General features: G+C 46.0%; 1 protein-coding gene across 1 annotated transcript in view; it reads left to right on the top strand.

Moving 5' to 3' along the window:
- Window positions 1-1,897: 1,897 nt before the first annotated feature.
- Window positions 1,898-16,866, top strand: part of FA2H (fatty acid 2-hydroxylase) — a 53,720-nt gene continuing 38,751 nt past the window's right edge. Inside the window, exon 1 of the mRNA XM_007940361.2 lies at window positions 1,898-2,167. Coding sequence (XP_007938552.1) covers window positions 1,898-2,167 — 270 coding nt within the window. The remainder of the gene's footprint in view (window positions 2,168-16,866) is intronic.

Here is a 16,866-nt window from a genome sequence, read left to right as displayed (position 1 = left end):
GGGAAGAGGTAACTATGGGGAGGAAGTGGAAGGGAAGCTGTTGCATTGTGGTAAACTGTGGTCAATGTCATGAGACAAAGTATATGTAAACTGCTATATGGAAAGTGAATTTGCTCTGTAAATCTTCATCCAAATCACAATAATAAATAAATAAATAAATAAATAAACTGGGGAAAAAAAAAAGAACTGATGGTATTGAAGGAGAAGTCTAAGCTGCAGTGAAAGCATTGGTTGAAAAGTAGAAAAAAAAGAAGACAAAATAGATGGACCTTCATAATAAGTACTTTTGTTCATCAAAGGATTTTACCAACAACGTGAAAAGATACATATAGGTATGGAGAATAATTTCGGGATCATTTTTCCAATAATGGTCTAATATCCAAAATATATATAAATGTCAACCACTTAGCAACAAAAAGATAAATCCAATCAAAAAATGGGCAGAGGAACAGACGATTCAGCAAAGAGTATATTCAGATTGCTAACAAGCACATGAAAGCATGCTTAACATCATTACACACTACAGAGATGAAAACAAAAAACAAAATGAGATATTGCTTCATCTGCATTATGATGGCAACAATCAAAATGGAAAACAAATGTTGGGGAGGTTGTGAAGAAACTGGGAGCCTCATCCATTGCTGATGGGAATGCAAAGTGGTACAGCCATTGTGGAAAACACTTTGGTGATTCTTCAAAAGGTTGAATATAGAACTACTTTATGATCTAGCAATCCCAATCATAGGTGTACACCCAAAAGAAATGAAGGCAGGAATACGCACGGAAACCTGTACACCAGTGTTCATTGAAGCACTTCTCACAACAGTCAAAAACGTGGAAACCGCCAAAATGTCTATCAACAGATTAATGGGTGGACAATATGTGGTACGTAGGTGCAATGGAGTATTATGTAGCCATAAAGAGAAACGAAGTCCCGATGCATGCCCTACATGGAACAATGTTAAAATGTGCTGAAGGAAATCAGTTGCAAAAGGACAGATGTGTTTTTTTTTTTTTTTTAAAAAAAAAAAAGATACTCTTTGATTTCACCTATATGAAATAAGCAATACACAGAAACTGAGATTATTAATGGGGGTGGGGAAAGGAGGAGTTTTGTTTGGGGGACATTTTTATGTTAATGGTGGTGGGATAGTTTGGTAAAGGACAGGGCTAATGGTGGCACAATATTAAAAATGTCATCAGTGTCATTGAAATGCGGAAGCTGTGCTGGGGAATGTTTTGCTGCGTATATTTTCACCACCATAAAATAATTTAAAAATTAATGCAAAAAGAATTCCGTATAAACATTATAAAGACAGAATCTAATCCTGCACTTTCACAATCCTGCCTCATTAATCCCAATAAAACTTTCTTTAACGAAAACAGGTGGCCAGCTGGGGTTTGTCAATACATTTACGTAAAATATTAAAGTGTTGTTTATTTCGATTACTGAAGTGTTGAGGACCACCTTACACTTTGCGCCCCAAGTGAGTGAAACAGCAGCAGCAGAGCTATTTCCATGCGACCGCCCAGGATGGCCGCCCAGTCAGCCACCTCGATGGATGGATGACCTGCTCCGCCTGCATCTGGCCGCCGCCTTTGCTTTTCTCCTGCAACGGAACACACCTGGCGGTCGCCCTCTACTTGGCAAGGCCACCTGGCGGATGGCACGCAGCGCCCGGCCCTCTCGTGTCGCCAGAGTTTCCTGCGGGCCAATGGCTAGGGGTCCCCTCCCGGCCCGGGCCGCGTCCCGCGGAGCGGCCAATGGGAGCGCGGCATGCAAATGAGCAGGTGCGGTGGCGGCGGGCCCAGCACGGCTGCCGGGGCTGTTAGAGGCGCGCTGGGCGTCCGCGGAGCAGACGCCCGGGCTTCGAGCTGCAAGCTCTGGTCTCCGGCCATGGCCCCCGCTCCGCCCCTCGACGCCTCCTTCTCGCCTGCCGAGGTGCAGAGGCGCCTGGCGGCCGGCGCCTGCTGGGTCCGCCTCGGGGCCCGCCTCTACGACCTTACGGGTTTCGTGCGGCACCACCCGGGGGGCGAGCAGCTGCTGCGGGCGCGGGCTGGCCAGGACATTGGCGCCGACCTGGACGGGCCGCCGCACCGGCACTCGGCCAACGCGCGCCGCTGGCTGGAGCAGTACTACGTGGGCGAGCTGCGAGGGGACACGCAGGTACAGCTGGGCCGGGGTCCCTACCGTCTCCTGCCCGCCCTCAGCCTGCATGCCCCGTTCCCTGGCGGCATCCGTTCGCCTGCCCTCTGGGCGCACCCCTGGTGGCGGCCTCCGCACCGTTCTCCGCTCCCCGCTCTCCTCTCCGGGTAGCAGCTCACCGCCCCTCTCCCTCTTCTCTCCAGCGCTCAGCCGACCCTCCTCCATCCTCTGCAGTTATCCCCTCTTCCGACCTGTTCTGTCTGCAGCCTCTGGCTCCTGACAACCTGAATGACCGTTTCTGGCCCCAGCATCTTACTCTCCCTTATTAGCCTCTCCTTTGCAGCTGCCCTCCATTTCTGTTCAGAAGAGGGGTTCCAAGCCTTACCTGTTTTGCCCTCCCTACCCCATTCCTGCTTCCAAGAGTCCTGATCACTTGTTCTCCTCAGCTAGTTTGGATTTCCTGGTGCTGCCTTAGCCTTGCACTTACCTGGGGGGCTTACGTGGGTGGCTGAGGTGTATCTACGATCCTCACAGATCTCCCACCATCCGTTGTCCTAAATGCTGGGTTAGGGGTCTGGGAGAGAGTAAAGGGTAGGTTGTTCTGCAGAAGGATTAGCACTTTGAGCTCAGGTTGTGTGTCTGAGTTGTATGCTGCTTTGCTATACAGGTTCATTGGCATTTAAGTCTCCAGATGATCCGGTGATAAGAGCTCTGCTGTGGCACAGTGCCTAAGGCATTTGACTGCTAACCAGAAGGTTGGCAGTTCAAAGCCACCAGCCGCTCCATGGAAGGAAGACTGGGCAATCTATTTCCATAAAGATTTACCCCCTCAGAAACTCAGTGGGGGTCGCTATGAGTCAGAATCAACTCGATAGCAGTGGGTTTTTGGTTGTGATGATTCTGGGACAGGTATTGTTATCCTCATTTTGTTGTTGTTGTTTTTGCTATGTGCCGTCGAGTCAGCCCCGACTCATGGCGACCCCTCCTTGGGTTTCCGAGGCGGTATCACTACAGAAGTAGATTGCCCAACCTTTCTTCCGAGGAGTGGCTGGTGGATTTGAATGCCAGCCTTCTGGTTAGCAGTCAAGTGCCTTGGGCACTATGCCACCAGAGCTCCTTATCTTCATTTTAGGATGTAGAAACTGAGGCTTAAAGAGGCTGTGTAATTTGTCCAAAGTCAAACAGCTAAATTAGGGAAAAGCCAAGGCTATCTGGCTCCAAAATCAATGCTATCCCCACCCTGAGGACCCTCAGGCAGGAGAGGGGCCCTAGTCACAGGGCTCCAAGTACGCATAGGCCAGAGACTTACAAACAGACTTCTAGGCCTGGCTGTAGAACAGTGGTGCCACCATGTTGGGACGTGAACGAACAGCTGCTCACTTCTAGCTATTGCTTTGAGATGAACCCAGCAAGCGCTTTTGGGTCTTTGGAGGAAAAAAAATTAGCTCTCTCTGCTCCAGGTGGCTTCTTGTTGGGATGAGCTGTCTTGCCTAAATCTTCAATCATTTATTCACTCACTCACTTGGTCATATAGTGGTCGATGGACAGCACTGTGCTAGGTACTGGGGAGGCACCAGTGAACGAAATCAATATGGTTCCAGTCTTTGTGGAGCCAACAGGCTAATGGGAGGGGAGGGAACATATTAATTGCACAATAGTTATTCATTTGAACGGTTTTCTCAGAATATGGCTTAGGGGTGCTGTCTCAGATTGGAGGGGAAGATGTTTAAGGAGAGCTTTCTTGAGAAACTGACGTGTTGAGAGCTAAATGATGGATGGGATTAACCCTGGCAAAGTGTGTGGGGAGAACATGCCAGACAGAGGGAACAGCATATGTGAAGGCTCTGAAGAAGAAGGGATTGGCACAGTCAAGGGGCAGAAATGAAACCAGTGTGACAGGAGTCTAGTGGGCAGAGAGGAATGTGGAACAAGATCCCCTATCCACACAGCATACAGAGCTGCGTAAGTCTAGGTTAGGATTTGGGCCTTGATTCTAGGAGCCACAGGAAGGCAGGGAAGGGATTTAAGCAGGGGCGTGGTGTGATCAGATTTGCATCTTTGGAGGAGCGCTCTGGCTGTAGTCAGAAGTATCAGAGGGAGCAAAAGTGGATGTCAGGAGACCAGAAGGCTACTGCATGGTCCAGGTGAAAGGTTACCGTGGCTTGTACTAGGGCGGCTGTGGTCCATGGGAAAGCAGGAGATGGATTTGAGAACTCAAAGGTAGAACACCAGGACTTGGGGTTCTGCAGCAGGAGCCCAGCTTCATCTTGAAAGCTGAGGTTTGCTGTCAAATCAGGCTGAAGGGGCAGAATGTTTAGCTGTAGTTAGAACTAAAGCCAAGTGCAGGAAATCAGAGAGGTTGAGATCAGAAGACTGGTGGTGTGGCTCGGGAACCCATCCTACCTTGTAGCTGCATTCTGTAGCTGAGAGCCTTAGGCTATGGCTTCTCCAGCTCCATCCTCAGATCACTCTTGGCCAGATGCCCTGGATGGCCCCACCTCCCCGCTCTGTAACCACCCAGCACGAAAGTTGGATTTGATTTTGCTTTGTGTTACTTTGCTCTGCCTTATGTGACCCTTAGGAAGGACTCCAAGAGAATACTGGGTCCAGCTTTGCTCCCCACACCTGCACTCACCCTCCAAGTCCCAGTGTGGCCATACTGTAGGCTTTTTATATCTGGGCTCCAACTTGAGGATATGGAAAGACCTAAAAACTAACCACAAACCTGCAAGTCCATGACTCAGCACTCTAGTTGTTCGTGGGCAACTGCCTGCAGTTTTCTGTTCTGGGAGCCTGTGTAGGGTTGTCTTTTAGTTGGAGGAGAGGAGTGGTCAGCGGAGGAATATGGGGTGGGGAATCCTTTTAGAAAGAAACTCTCTTTTGAAACCTGAGTGGAGACACATTTCTCTTTTGTAGCTAAACCCTTCTAGCAATCCCCAGACTGTCCTTCTCCACCTCCCCCCTCTCCTCCTGCTGGACCAGTGTTGGTGACACCTGTTGAGGGCAAGCCTGGCTCCTGTAGTGTGAGGAGAGGAGGAGGCATTAGGAGGGGAGGGCAGTGCCATTAACCAGCTCTGTTGTTTGGGCTCATTTTTTTAATGGTTTCCTTCAAAAGGGTCCTTCTTTCCTAGCTTCAGCCTTGGGCATCAGGGCTCCAGAGCTGGACTGAGGGGTTTCCAGGGAGAAGGCCTGGCCTCGTTCATTTCCCCTGTCCCCCTCTTTGTTTATCACACCCCCTCGTGCACACACTTATATACACATTCACACTCACGAAGGCACACACACAAAACAAGTTGAACTTGTTTGAGCCGACATACTGTGAGAGTGTGGGGAGGCTGAGCTGCTGGTCTTGAGCAGGTAAAAGTGCGGTGACTGAGCGAGGAGGGTGAGCCCTCTTCTCTCCCGGGGCCTTGGGCCAGTGGGGTCCAGCTCCTCACTCCACGCTCATGTAAGAAAAGTCTTCTTCCAGTTGCAGCTCATAGTGTCATTAGGGCATGGAGTCCATTTTTGAAGTTGCAACCTATATTTGAAAAAAGAGAAAGACATGAAAGAGTTTTGGATCTAAACCTACCTCCAAGATACTGTGTTTCTTGGATTTGGGTCATCCAAGAATTACTGTCACAGGGTTTTTGTTGTTATTTTCCAAATTGGTATATGCTTTGAACTATTATATTTAATGTTTATCTTTAAATCGATTCACTTTTTATTTTACTATTGATGCACCTGAGGCAATAAGATCAACAGTGAAATCATAGGTTTTACAGGCACTTTAAAATAAATCTGTGCTGGTGGTGTTAGCTGCCGATGAGTCACCTCTGCTCATGGCGACACCGTGTCCAACAGAAGGAAATATTGCCTGGTCCTATGCCATCTTCACCGTCATCGGGATGCTTGAGCCTGTTGTCGTGGACACTGTATTTTGAGTGCCTTCCCACCTACAGACTTCATCTTCCAGGACTGTATCAGAAAGTATCGTTATGATCCATGGGGTTTCCACTAACTAATTTTTGGAGGTAGATCTCTGTGCCTTTCTTCCCAGTCTGTCTCAGTCTGGAAGCTTCACTGAAACCTGTTCATCATGGGTGACTCTGCTGGTACTTGAAATACCTGTGATATAGCTTCCAGCACTATAGCAGCATGGAAGCCACCACAGTAAAATAAACTGATAGACAGGGGGTAGAAAATAAATATAGAATGGTGAAAATAATAAATGCACAATCTTGCATCTCTGAAAATCATCCTGCACACCATCAATGGAGTACACGCTACACTTTGGGAAATCTTGGTGGTATGCAGGTCATTTTCTTTGATTGATGAAAGAGATGAGATTGTATGTAAAAACAGTGTGACATAGAGTCAGCTTTCATCACAGACCAACAGGGGTCCTGCTACATGCCAATCCTGCTGCCCAGGGCATGATAATGGTCAGAGAGTAACTCAAATGTCACCCTCTCGGACACACAGACCTTGAGAGTTCCTCCCACGGGTAAGCATTTTACCGTGCCAGCTGGATAAAAGCCTTCTGTTTGAGGAGACCCTGAAGAAATCAGCTCCCTAGCTACCAATGTCAGGGTGACCTTCGTGTCTGATGGGAATGTCTCTAGGTGCCGTGGCCCAGTCCCACAGGGAACGTGTCTGTCTCTGAGCAGCTGACAAGACCACAGGTTCTGCCACATGTTCTGCCAGGCTTTGAGCTCTGGCCGCTCTGACCTTCAGGACTTGTGTAATTGAATGATGATGGACAGCAGGGAGGAGATCTAAGTGCAGGAAGACTTGGGCTTACCACCCTCCTCCAGGCTCTGGAACATCTTAAGCACAGGCCAACTCAGAAAGCCAGACTGAACGGAGAAGTCAGATAAAAGCTGATGCTTGGAGAACTTGCTAGACTGCTCCTGCCTGCAAAGGAATCTCCTAACTGAAGGGGGTTGTGATACACTTGTCTAAAAGGAGGGCTTCCTAATCAAGGCTGCTTGGCCCGTCAGTAGTCATTGTCCTTCTCTGCTTGTTAGGTACTCCTAAGCTCCGGCCTGCAGTGTGCCTGGTGAGTCTTGCCTTGAGGCTAACCCTAGGATTAGTGGGCTGCCAGTAGAACATCTAGGGATGGGTCACTGTGGTCCCTTGGTTATACTAGACCTGGGCTTACTCCTGAAATCAATGAGTGAAGGGGCTTTAATTGGGGGGAAAGATCAGAAATTAGTATTCTCTGGGGAAATAAGAAGAAACCAGTGGGAATCCCAGAAACACATGAAAGTAAACATCTTTGGAAGTATTCCCAGAAAATAACCCAAATTGACACCTGAGCAGCATCCAGCCAGCTTCCCTTTCCTCAGTTTTTGTTTTTTAATTACACTCAGTCATTGTTGATCCATAAGTGGTCCTTGTTAATCACCCTTTTCTCTCTTGTAAGGTTGCTATGACTTGGAATCAACTCAGTGGGTTTTGTGTTTTGGTTCTCTCTTAATCTCACTCCAGCCAGACTTTAACACCCACCACTTCACTGAGACTTCCCTAAGGATCCTCAGGACCCTCACCTCGCTAAACCTGCTGGTCAGTGCTCACCTTCGTCTTACCTGACCTGGCAGCACCTCTTGACATGATTGACACTCCTCCCTTCTTGAGACACTTTCTTCCCTTGGCTCCTGGATACCATACCTCTTTGCTTTTCTACTGGTATTAGCTTCCTACCGCTGTTGTAAAACCACCGCCAACTTAGTCACTTAAAGCAACACAAACTTACCCTCTTATAGAAGATAACTTACTAGAGTTCAGGAGGTCAGAAACGTAAAATGGGTCAGCGGAGCAGCGTTCCTTTGTGGAGGCTCTAGGGAAAAATCCATTGCAGCCTTTTCTAGTTCTAAAGGCTACCAGAAAGATGTGTACCTGTGCTTTATTGGCTATATGAAGGCATTTGACTGTGTGGATCATAACAAAGTATGGGTAACATTGCAAAGAATGGGAATTCAGAACACTTGATTGTGCTCATGATGAACCTGTACATCAGCCAAGAGGCGTTGTTTGAACAGAACAAGGAGATGCTGTGTGGTTTAAAATCAAGAAGGGCATACTTCAGGGTTGTATCCTTTCACCATCCTTTCCTTACTCAGTGTGTGTGCTGAGCAAATAATCTGACGAGCTGGACTATGTGAAGAAGAATGTGGCAGCAGGCTAGGAGGGAGACTCATTAACCACCTGTGATGTGCAGGTGACACAACCTTCCTCGCTTGCTGAAAGTAAAGACTTGAAACACTGATGAAGATCAAAGACTGCGGTCTTCAGTATGAATGACACCTCAACATAAACAAAACAAAAATCCTCACAACTGGACCAATAAGCAGCATCATGATAAATGGAGAAAAGATTGAAGTTGTCAGGGATTTTTCATTTTACGTGGATCCACAGTCAACACCCATGGAAGCAGCAGTCAGGACATCAGACGTTGGTTGCACTGGACAAATCTGCTGCAAAGGACCTCTTTAAAGTGTTAAAGAGCAAAGATGTCACTTTGAAGACTAAGGTGCACCTACCTAACTTAAGCTATGGTATTTTCAATCACTTTATATGCATTTGAAAGCTGGACTATGAATAAGGAAGACCAAAGAAGAGTCGATGCCTTATGGCACCTACCAACAACACAACAGAGGCCACCCACTAGAATGAATCACTCGTTCCTTGGCTCATGGCTACCAGTCACCAATTACATCACTGTTTTCCCTGTCACGTGTCCTCTGCCTCCTTCTCTCTCCTGTTTCTGTCTTTCACTTATATAAATACCCTCATGATGACACTGGATGCCCCTGGATAATCCAGAGACTGGGTTACCTGATTCATCTTGGTTTCTTTAGGACACAATAGCACAGTGGTGCATACCAATAGGAACTAATAAATGTTTGGCTGGATGAATTAATGAGGTGCCTGGAAAATTGGTCTGCATAAGTGAAGATGAAGGTGGGAGTTGATATGAAGGATGTGAAGCTGTCAAGTGAGTCACTCATTTCTGCCTTTGCCCTTGGCTATTTGCAGCCACAGAGAGTTGGTAAAACATCTTCCATACCAAGCTTCTGCAGTTCACCCATCTCTGTGAGCCAGCTACAAGTATTAGAAGTGAAGTTCACCATAAAAAACATCAAGAGCCCACAGTGCCCCATGGGGCTGTAAATGAATGGATGACAGGCATGAGCATGACCCAGGCTGCCTGGATTTTCAGTCCTCTATACTCCATCTTTTTTTGTGCAAGTTTCTCTAAAGCATGTGGTTCTCAGTCTTCTCTAATCATGGCCCATCTGAGGTGGGCAGAAAGCTCTAATGACCGCTCTCCTTGTTTTCCAATGGAAAAAGAGCTCAGTCATAATAATACAAGTGTGAACAACAAACTTGATGTTTGCAACACTCATAAAGTTTACAACTGAGAACTATAAACCTCACACTGAGGATTTTATGCAGGATTGCCCAAAAGCATGTTGTTGTTGTTGTTACGTGCTGTCAAGTCAGACCTGACTCATAGCGACCCCTTCTTGGGTTTCCAAGGCAGTATCACTACGGAAGTAGATTGCCCCATCTTCCTTCCTAGGAGTGGCTGGTGGGTTTGAACTGCCAGCCTCCTGGTTAGCAGTCAAGTGCCTTAGGCACTATGCTACCAGAGCCCCAAAGCATAACTATCCATATACTTTGTTTTGTTACTTTGATCACTTATTACAAGATACTTAAATAGCAGCACCACACAGCAAACTTGGGGGACCTTGCTTTAACATGTTTGAACTACAATTCATATAAAATATCTTAAAGTTCTGTTATAGAAAAACTATAGGACAGAGTAGAACTGCCTGATAGGGTTTCCAAGGCTGTAAATCTTTACAGAAGCAGACTGCCTTATCTTTCTCCCACAGAGCAGGTGGTGGGTTCAAACTGCCAACTTTTTAGTTAGCAGCCGAATTCCTTAACCACTGCACCACCAGAGCTCCTTCATGGGTTTCCGAGGCGGTATCACTACAGAAGTAGATTGCCCAATCTTCCTTCCGAGGAGTGGCTGGTGGGTTTGAACTGCCAGCCTTCTGGTTAGCAGTCAAATGCCTTAGGCACTATGCCACTAGAGCTCCTGTAGTAAATGAATTTTTACTGAAAATATCTCTTAGTCCTGTGATAAGCAAGCCATCCTCTTTTGAAGAGGTAATCATTTGTTGATCACTTCTCTTTTCAGTGTTAACCAACATAACTGCGAGATTCTTACTGGGGAATGGTGTGTGAGTCAGATAGTTCTTTGTTACTCTCATTGACCTTATGAAATTTACTATATTTTGGCAAGATTTTCAATTTCACTTTGCAGCCAGTTTGCATTTTGTGACATTGTATATTGTTAAATGACTATCCTGCAACCATCAGGGAAGAACACTTTGCCTAGGTATGCTAGGGATACTTGAGGAGAAGATAATCAGTGTTGGAGGATTGATTCAGGAATAGTTCCATGTTAAAGTGATTCTGCTGCCCTTTGCAACTTGAATCATCAAGGACTCAGACTAAAAACATTTATCAATGACCCTCATTATCCCTGTGGAGCTAATGGTAACACATCTGAAGTTTGTATAGTGGTTTACATTTTTCAAAGTATTTCTCCATAAATTTCAATTTGAACTCAGAATGTAGGTGAAGCATATCTCAGTTCTCCCATTTTACAGACTGGAAGAGATCCATATTTATACCCATTACAAAGAAAGGTGACCCCACAGAAAGGGGAAATTATTGAATAATGTCATTAATATCACATGCAAGTAAAATCTTACTGAAGATAATCCAAAAATGGTTGCAGCAGTGTATTGACAGAGAACTTCCAGAAATGCAAGCTGGATTCAGAAGAGGATATTAAACGAGGGATATCATAGCTGCTGTCAGATGGATCTTGGCTCAAAGCAAAGAATACCAGAAAGATGTTTACTTGTGTTTCATTGACTATGCAAAAGCATTTGATTGTGTGGACCATAACAAATAGTGGATAACATTGAGAAGAATGGGAATTCCAGAACACTTAATTGTACTCATGAGGAACCTGTACATAGACCAAGAGGCTGTTTGAACAGAAAAAAGGGAACACTGCATGGTTTAAAATCAAGAAGGAAGTGCGTCAAGGTAGTATCCTTTCACCATACTTACTCAATCTGTATGCTGAGCAAATAATCCAAGAAGCTGGACTATGTGAAGAAGAACATGGCACCAGAATTGGAGAAGGAATCATTAACAACCTGCGATACGCTGACGACTCCACTTTGCTCGCTGAAAGTGAGGATGACTTGAAGCACTTACTGATGAAGATTGAAGAATACGGTCTGCAATATGGATTACATCTCAATATAAAGAAAACAAAAATCCTCACAACTAGACCTATAAGCAGCATTACGATAAATGGAGAAAAGATTGAAATTATCAAAGACTTCACATTGCTTGGTTCTGCAATCGACACCAATGGAAGCATCAAGCAGGACATCAGACAATGTATGGCACTGGGCAAATTGGCTGAAAGGACCTCTTTCAAGTGCTGAAGAGCAAAGATGTCTCCTTGAGGACTAAGGTGTGCCTGACACAAGCTGTAGTATTTTCAGTCGCCTCATATGCATGTGGGAGCTGGACAGTGAATAAGAAAGACCGAAGAAGAATTGATGCTTTTGAGCTGTGGTGTTGGCGAAGAATGCTGAAAATACTGTGGACTGCTGCAAGAACTAACACGTCCGTCCGGGAGGAAGTGCAGCCAGAATGCTCCTTGGAGGTGAGAATGGCCAGACTTCGTCTCATATACTTGGGTCATGTTGTCAGAAGGGACCATTCCCTGGAGAAGGATGTCATGCTTGGTAAAGTGCAGGGTCAACGAAAGAGGGGGAGGCCCTCAACAAGATGGATTGACACGGTGGCAGCAGCAATGGGCTCAAGTGTAGCAAGAATTATGGAGCTGGCTCAGGACCAGGTGGTGTTTTGTTCTGCTGTGGACAGGGTCGCCATGAATCGGAGACAACTTGAAGGACTCTAACATCAACAACAACATTTCACAGATGAGGAACCTGCAGCTCAGAAAGTTCTAGAATGTGGATCTTCAGGTCTCTGATATTTGCACTGCACACCTATTAGCAACACATTTCAGGCATGAGATTAAGCCAAGGGACAATAAGTGCATTTCTTTTAGAAATAGAAGTGGAGTGAAATTTAGGGTCGCCTCCTTCTAGGAGCTCTAGTGGTGTTGTGTCTAAGGCATTTGACTGCTAACCAGAAGGCTGGTGGTTCAAACCCACCAGCCACTCCTCGGAAGGAAGATTGGGCAATCTGCTTCGCTAGACATACTGCCTCAAAAACCTAAGAGGGGTTGCTATGAGTCGAGACTGACTCAATAGCAGTGAGTTTGTTTTTTTTGGTTTGGTTCTGATCCTTCTAAGGAACTCTGGTGGCACAGTGGGTAAGACATTTGGCTGCTAACCAGAAGGTTGGTGGTTCAAACTCACCAGCTGCTCTGTGGAAGGAAGATGAGGCAGTCCACTTTTGTAAAGATTTATAGCCTTGGAAACCCAATGGGGGTCGCTATGAGTTGGAATCCAGTCAGTGGGTTTCTGACCCTTCTAACTGGGCTGAAGTCAAACCTCTGAAGACAGAAGGGCCCTTGGACTGAACCTATTTGCTTTCCAGATCTCATAAACCCCCTCAGCCTTTGAGGATGATGTGTGGTGATGTGTCTATGCTTGTGAGGGAAGCTTCCAGAGGGAGCGTGCTCTCCTTCCCCAGACGGGTGACCCTCTTCCCTGTATGCTCAGTTACTGATTAATCAGGGGGTCACACACTCTGACCTGGCAGCTGCCCTGCCATGGGGCGACAGATTGAAGGTCACAGTGTGAGAGGGCGGCTGTGTTGCCTTGAAAAGCTTCATTTGCTTACACGCACTTAGAAGATCCTATTGGCTATGGCTCTACCCTGGACTCTTTCATTAGGACATTTTAAGTTTACCCAGGCCAGAGAAATAATTCCTTTATAGGCAATAGAGCCTGTGAAACACCCAAAATTTATAGGGAACTTAAATAATAACGCTCCTTATCTATGGGAGCTTAGATTCTCAAGGTAAGTCTGATTTGCTTGGAAGTCACCCATACTTGGCTTAAGCAGTAGTAGAGGAGTGGGGAGAATTCAGGGGAATGGACAAGTCCATCTCTACCAATAAATCTGGAAGGGGGTTGCTGGGTCAGGAAGGCAGCCACGAAGCTCAGGTTCCTGTCCTTTGCCTCATGGGTCTCAGGAGGGGTTTTAGGACCAGGTGACTTCACAGTCTCCTGATCATCATCCTTCCCAGAAAAGCTCCCACGGGCTAGCACCAGGCCGTATTTTCACCAGTCCCCGGCAGACCTGGTCAGGAAGGGGGCCCCCTGGGCGATGGCTGCTGCGCCTCCTCTCTGCGGTGAAAGGCCTGTCTGGACAAGGCAGTCAGCAGTGCTCTAGGAATTGGTCTCTGCTCTTTGCCAGCCAGCAGAGCTTCAGGCCAGCAGCCCCCTTTCATGGAAAACACAGGGGTAGTCCTTTAAGCAGTGACGTCCAGGACTGTGGTTACCTCTGAAATGCTGAGCTAGAAGAGGTGACCTTCCAAGGGGAAGAGGTTTTCAAAACCTTCTCTCTAGATTTTTTTTTTTTTTCCTTTTCTAAAGAACATCACATAAATACATGCTGGTGACATACTGGGTCTCATCATGCACGTTTGTGGTATGACTTCTCTGAGCTCGTCTAACAGGGCTCCTGTTTAGTAGGAAGGAAAAAGATTGGCCCTTTGGCTGCTTCTCCTACCCTTTAACTCACCCACGCAGGCCCTTCCCTGAACTGTGAGTGGAGCTGGAGCTGCTCCTAGCCAAACGGCTGATGGGTGTTGCTCCCCCACAGCCACAAGAAGCACATTATCTCAGCAGCCAGATGTGGTGCCCTGAAGGTCAGGCTATCCCCACGGAGGTGGCTGGTCTGACTTCAGGGCCAGTGAGAGAGATATGGGTCATGAATGTAGCACACCTGGACGTCTTTGTGCATTTAGAGAGATTAAAGACTGAAACAGAAACTCCCATGTAGACATATGCAAATCCGGGAGTTCTAACTCTCAGACCCACCTTTCCGAAGTGTCTTCTATGTGCCAGGCTTTGTGCCAGGATTAGAGTATAAAGAGACTTCTGGGTCAGGGACCCGGCACTAGGTCAGGGGAGATACCTTCCAGGACAGGGAGATGGAGAGACAGGGCACAGGACCATAGAGAGGCATGGACGTTGGTACAGAGCCAGCCAGTCAGAGAGTTTGCAGAGAACTGTCCGTTGTTGACCCTCACATGGAGCTGAGATCCTGGGGCCATCAGGTGGAACAGGTTCCCCAGGATGCTCGAGATGCGAGATGTAGTGTCTTTTGAAAGAGCTGGGGAGGAGCTTGATCCTGGGCTGTTTCAAGTCCACCACTTCCCAGAAAATTTTATTTTAATTGACATCAATTAATATTCATTAAAAACATGAGTTAACAGTCATTAAAGATACTAATTAATGCTCATTAAAGGCATTTCATTAGCGACACTACCTTTATCACATATCAGTCATTCACATATATATGTAGGTCTATTTTTGGACCTGATTCTGTACCAATGAAATCACTAATTCTCATTCGTTTTTCCCCTCTTGCTGTTCCATTCCAGCCAGGATTCTGCTCCCATCATTTCCACTAGGAAGAGCAAAGGTCAGGCTAAGGGCTGAGGAGCTCTGGTGGCACTGTGGTTAAGGCATTGGGCTGCTAAGCAAAAGATTGGTGGTCTGAACCCACTAGCCACTCTGTGGGAGAAAGACAAGGCAGTCTGCTTCAGTAAAGATTTACAGCTTTGGAAACCCGGGGGGTTGCTATGGGTTGGAATAGACTGGATGGCAGTGGGTTTGTTCTGTTTTTTTTTTTTGTTGTTGTTGTTGTTGTTAGGACAGGGGCTGAGAATAAATTCTGGGCCATGTTGTTGGTGCTGGGGAAGCACAGTCCAGTTGATGTTCAGACGCTGGGGCTACCTGGGGCTCTGGGCCCTAAGGTCCCTAAGGTCAAGTGGCTGGAACAGGGAGGAAATGGCCGCAGGGAAGCCCATACAGGTGAAGGGCCCCAGCAAGCAAGCCCATGGAGGATCCAGAGTGGGTGTCCAGGTGGTCATGGAATGATAGCCCTTTCAGCTGGGGAATGTGGGGACCAGGAGGGGTGGGGAGGAGCAGCTGGCTGTGAGCATTCCTGCTGCTGGGACCCAGGCATTGGGGTGGGTCCTCTATATTTTTCCTGGTTGGCGGCCACAGCCTGCAGCTGGAGGAGGAGCCTGCAGGTCACATTTTCTGTGCCTGAACCGCCCTAGTCCAGGGGAGCAGGGAAGCTGTGTGTTTGCTAACAGGGAACCTGGCACCTCTCTTGAAAAGCCCTGTGAATCTCAGACTTCTTGCCCCACTGGCAGAGAGAACTAGATACTGTTTCCCCCACTCCCAGTTCCTTTCATCAGAATTGCATGAGGAACTTATTGAAAATAGATTCCTGGGACTTTCTGGGGTGATGGAAATGTTCTACATCTTATCTTGGGCTTTGGCAACAAGGAGGTATATACTTGTCAAAAGTTATCAAACTATATACAACAACAACATATATTTAAGATCTATAAATTTTTTATTATATGAAAAGGACACCCAATTTTTTTTCTTTTTTTTAATGCATTTTATTGAAATATAATTTATGTACAGTGAAATACACAAAACTAAAGTGACATGGATCAATGCATTCTTTTTTTTTTTTGAGTGTTCCCTCCCCTCTCCTCCCACCCCTGGTAACCAACAAAGAAAGTTCCCTTCCATATATAAACCTTTCTTTGACTTTTTACAATAATGAACTAATACTATATTTGTCCATCTGTGATTGACTTCTTTCACTTAGCATAATGTCCTCCACGATCATCCATGTTACATGGTGTTTTGCAGATTCTACATTATTCTTTAGGATTGCATAGTATTCCATTGTATGTATGTATCACAGTTTAGTTATCCATTCTTCTGATGTACATGTAGGTTGTTTCCATCTTTTTGCTATTGTAAATAGTGCTGTGATGAACACGGGTGTACATATATCTGTTCTTGTTATGGCTCTCACTTCTTTAGGATATATACCTAGTAATGGGATTGCTGGGTCAAAAGGTATTTCTAATTCCAGCTTTTTAAGGAATCGCCATACTGTTTTCCACAGTGGTTGTATCATTTTACAGTCCCACCAGCAGTGTATGAGAGTCCCAATCTCTCCCCATCCTCACCAGCTTTTGTAATTTTCTGTCTTGTTGAACTTTGCCACTAGTGCTGGGGTGAGATGGTATCTCATTGTTGTTTTGATTTGCATCTCTCTGAGAGCTAAAGATCATGAGCATTTCTTCATGTGTTTGCCGGCTGCCTGAATATTCTCTTTGGTGAAGTGTCCATCATGTCTTCTGCCCATTTTTTAATTGGATTGTTAATCTTTTTGTTGTTGAGGTGACAGAGTTTTCAATAAATTTTAAAGATAAGTCCCTTGTCAGAAATGTAATTATCAACGAGTATGAATTTGTTGCTATCATTTTGTTATGTGCTTATTCATGGTGTTGATTTCTTTGTTCCATGTACTTTTCTTTCTTTTTTTAAAAAGCATTTTATTGAAATATAATTTATGTACAGTGAAATACACAAAATTAAAGTGACATGGATTAA

This window comes from Orycteropus afer, unplaced genomic scaffold (genome assembly GCF_000298275.1).
Source record: "Orycteropus afer afer isolate SDZICR_OR568_19922 unplaced genomic scaffold, OryAfe1.0 scaffold00067, whole genome shotgun sequence".
Taxonomy (NCBI): domain Eukaryota; kingdom Metazoa; phylum Chordata; class Mammalia; order Tubulidentata; family Orycteropodidae; genus Orycteropus; species Orycteropus afer.
This window is presented reverse-complemented; position numbering and strand designations above follow the sequence as displayed.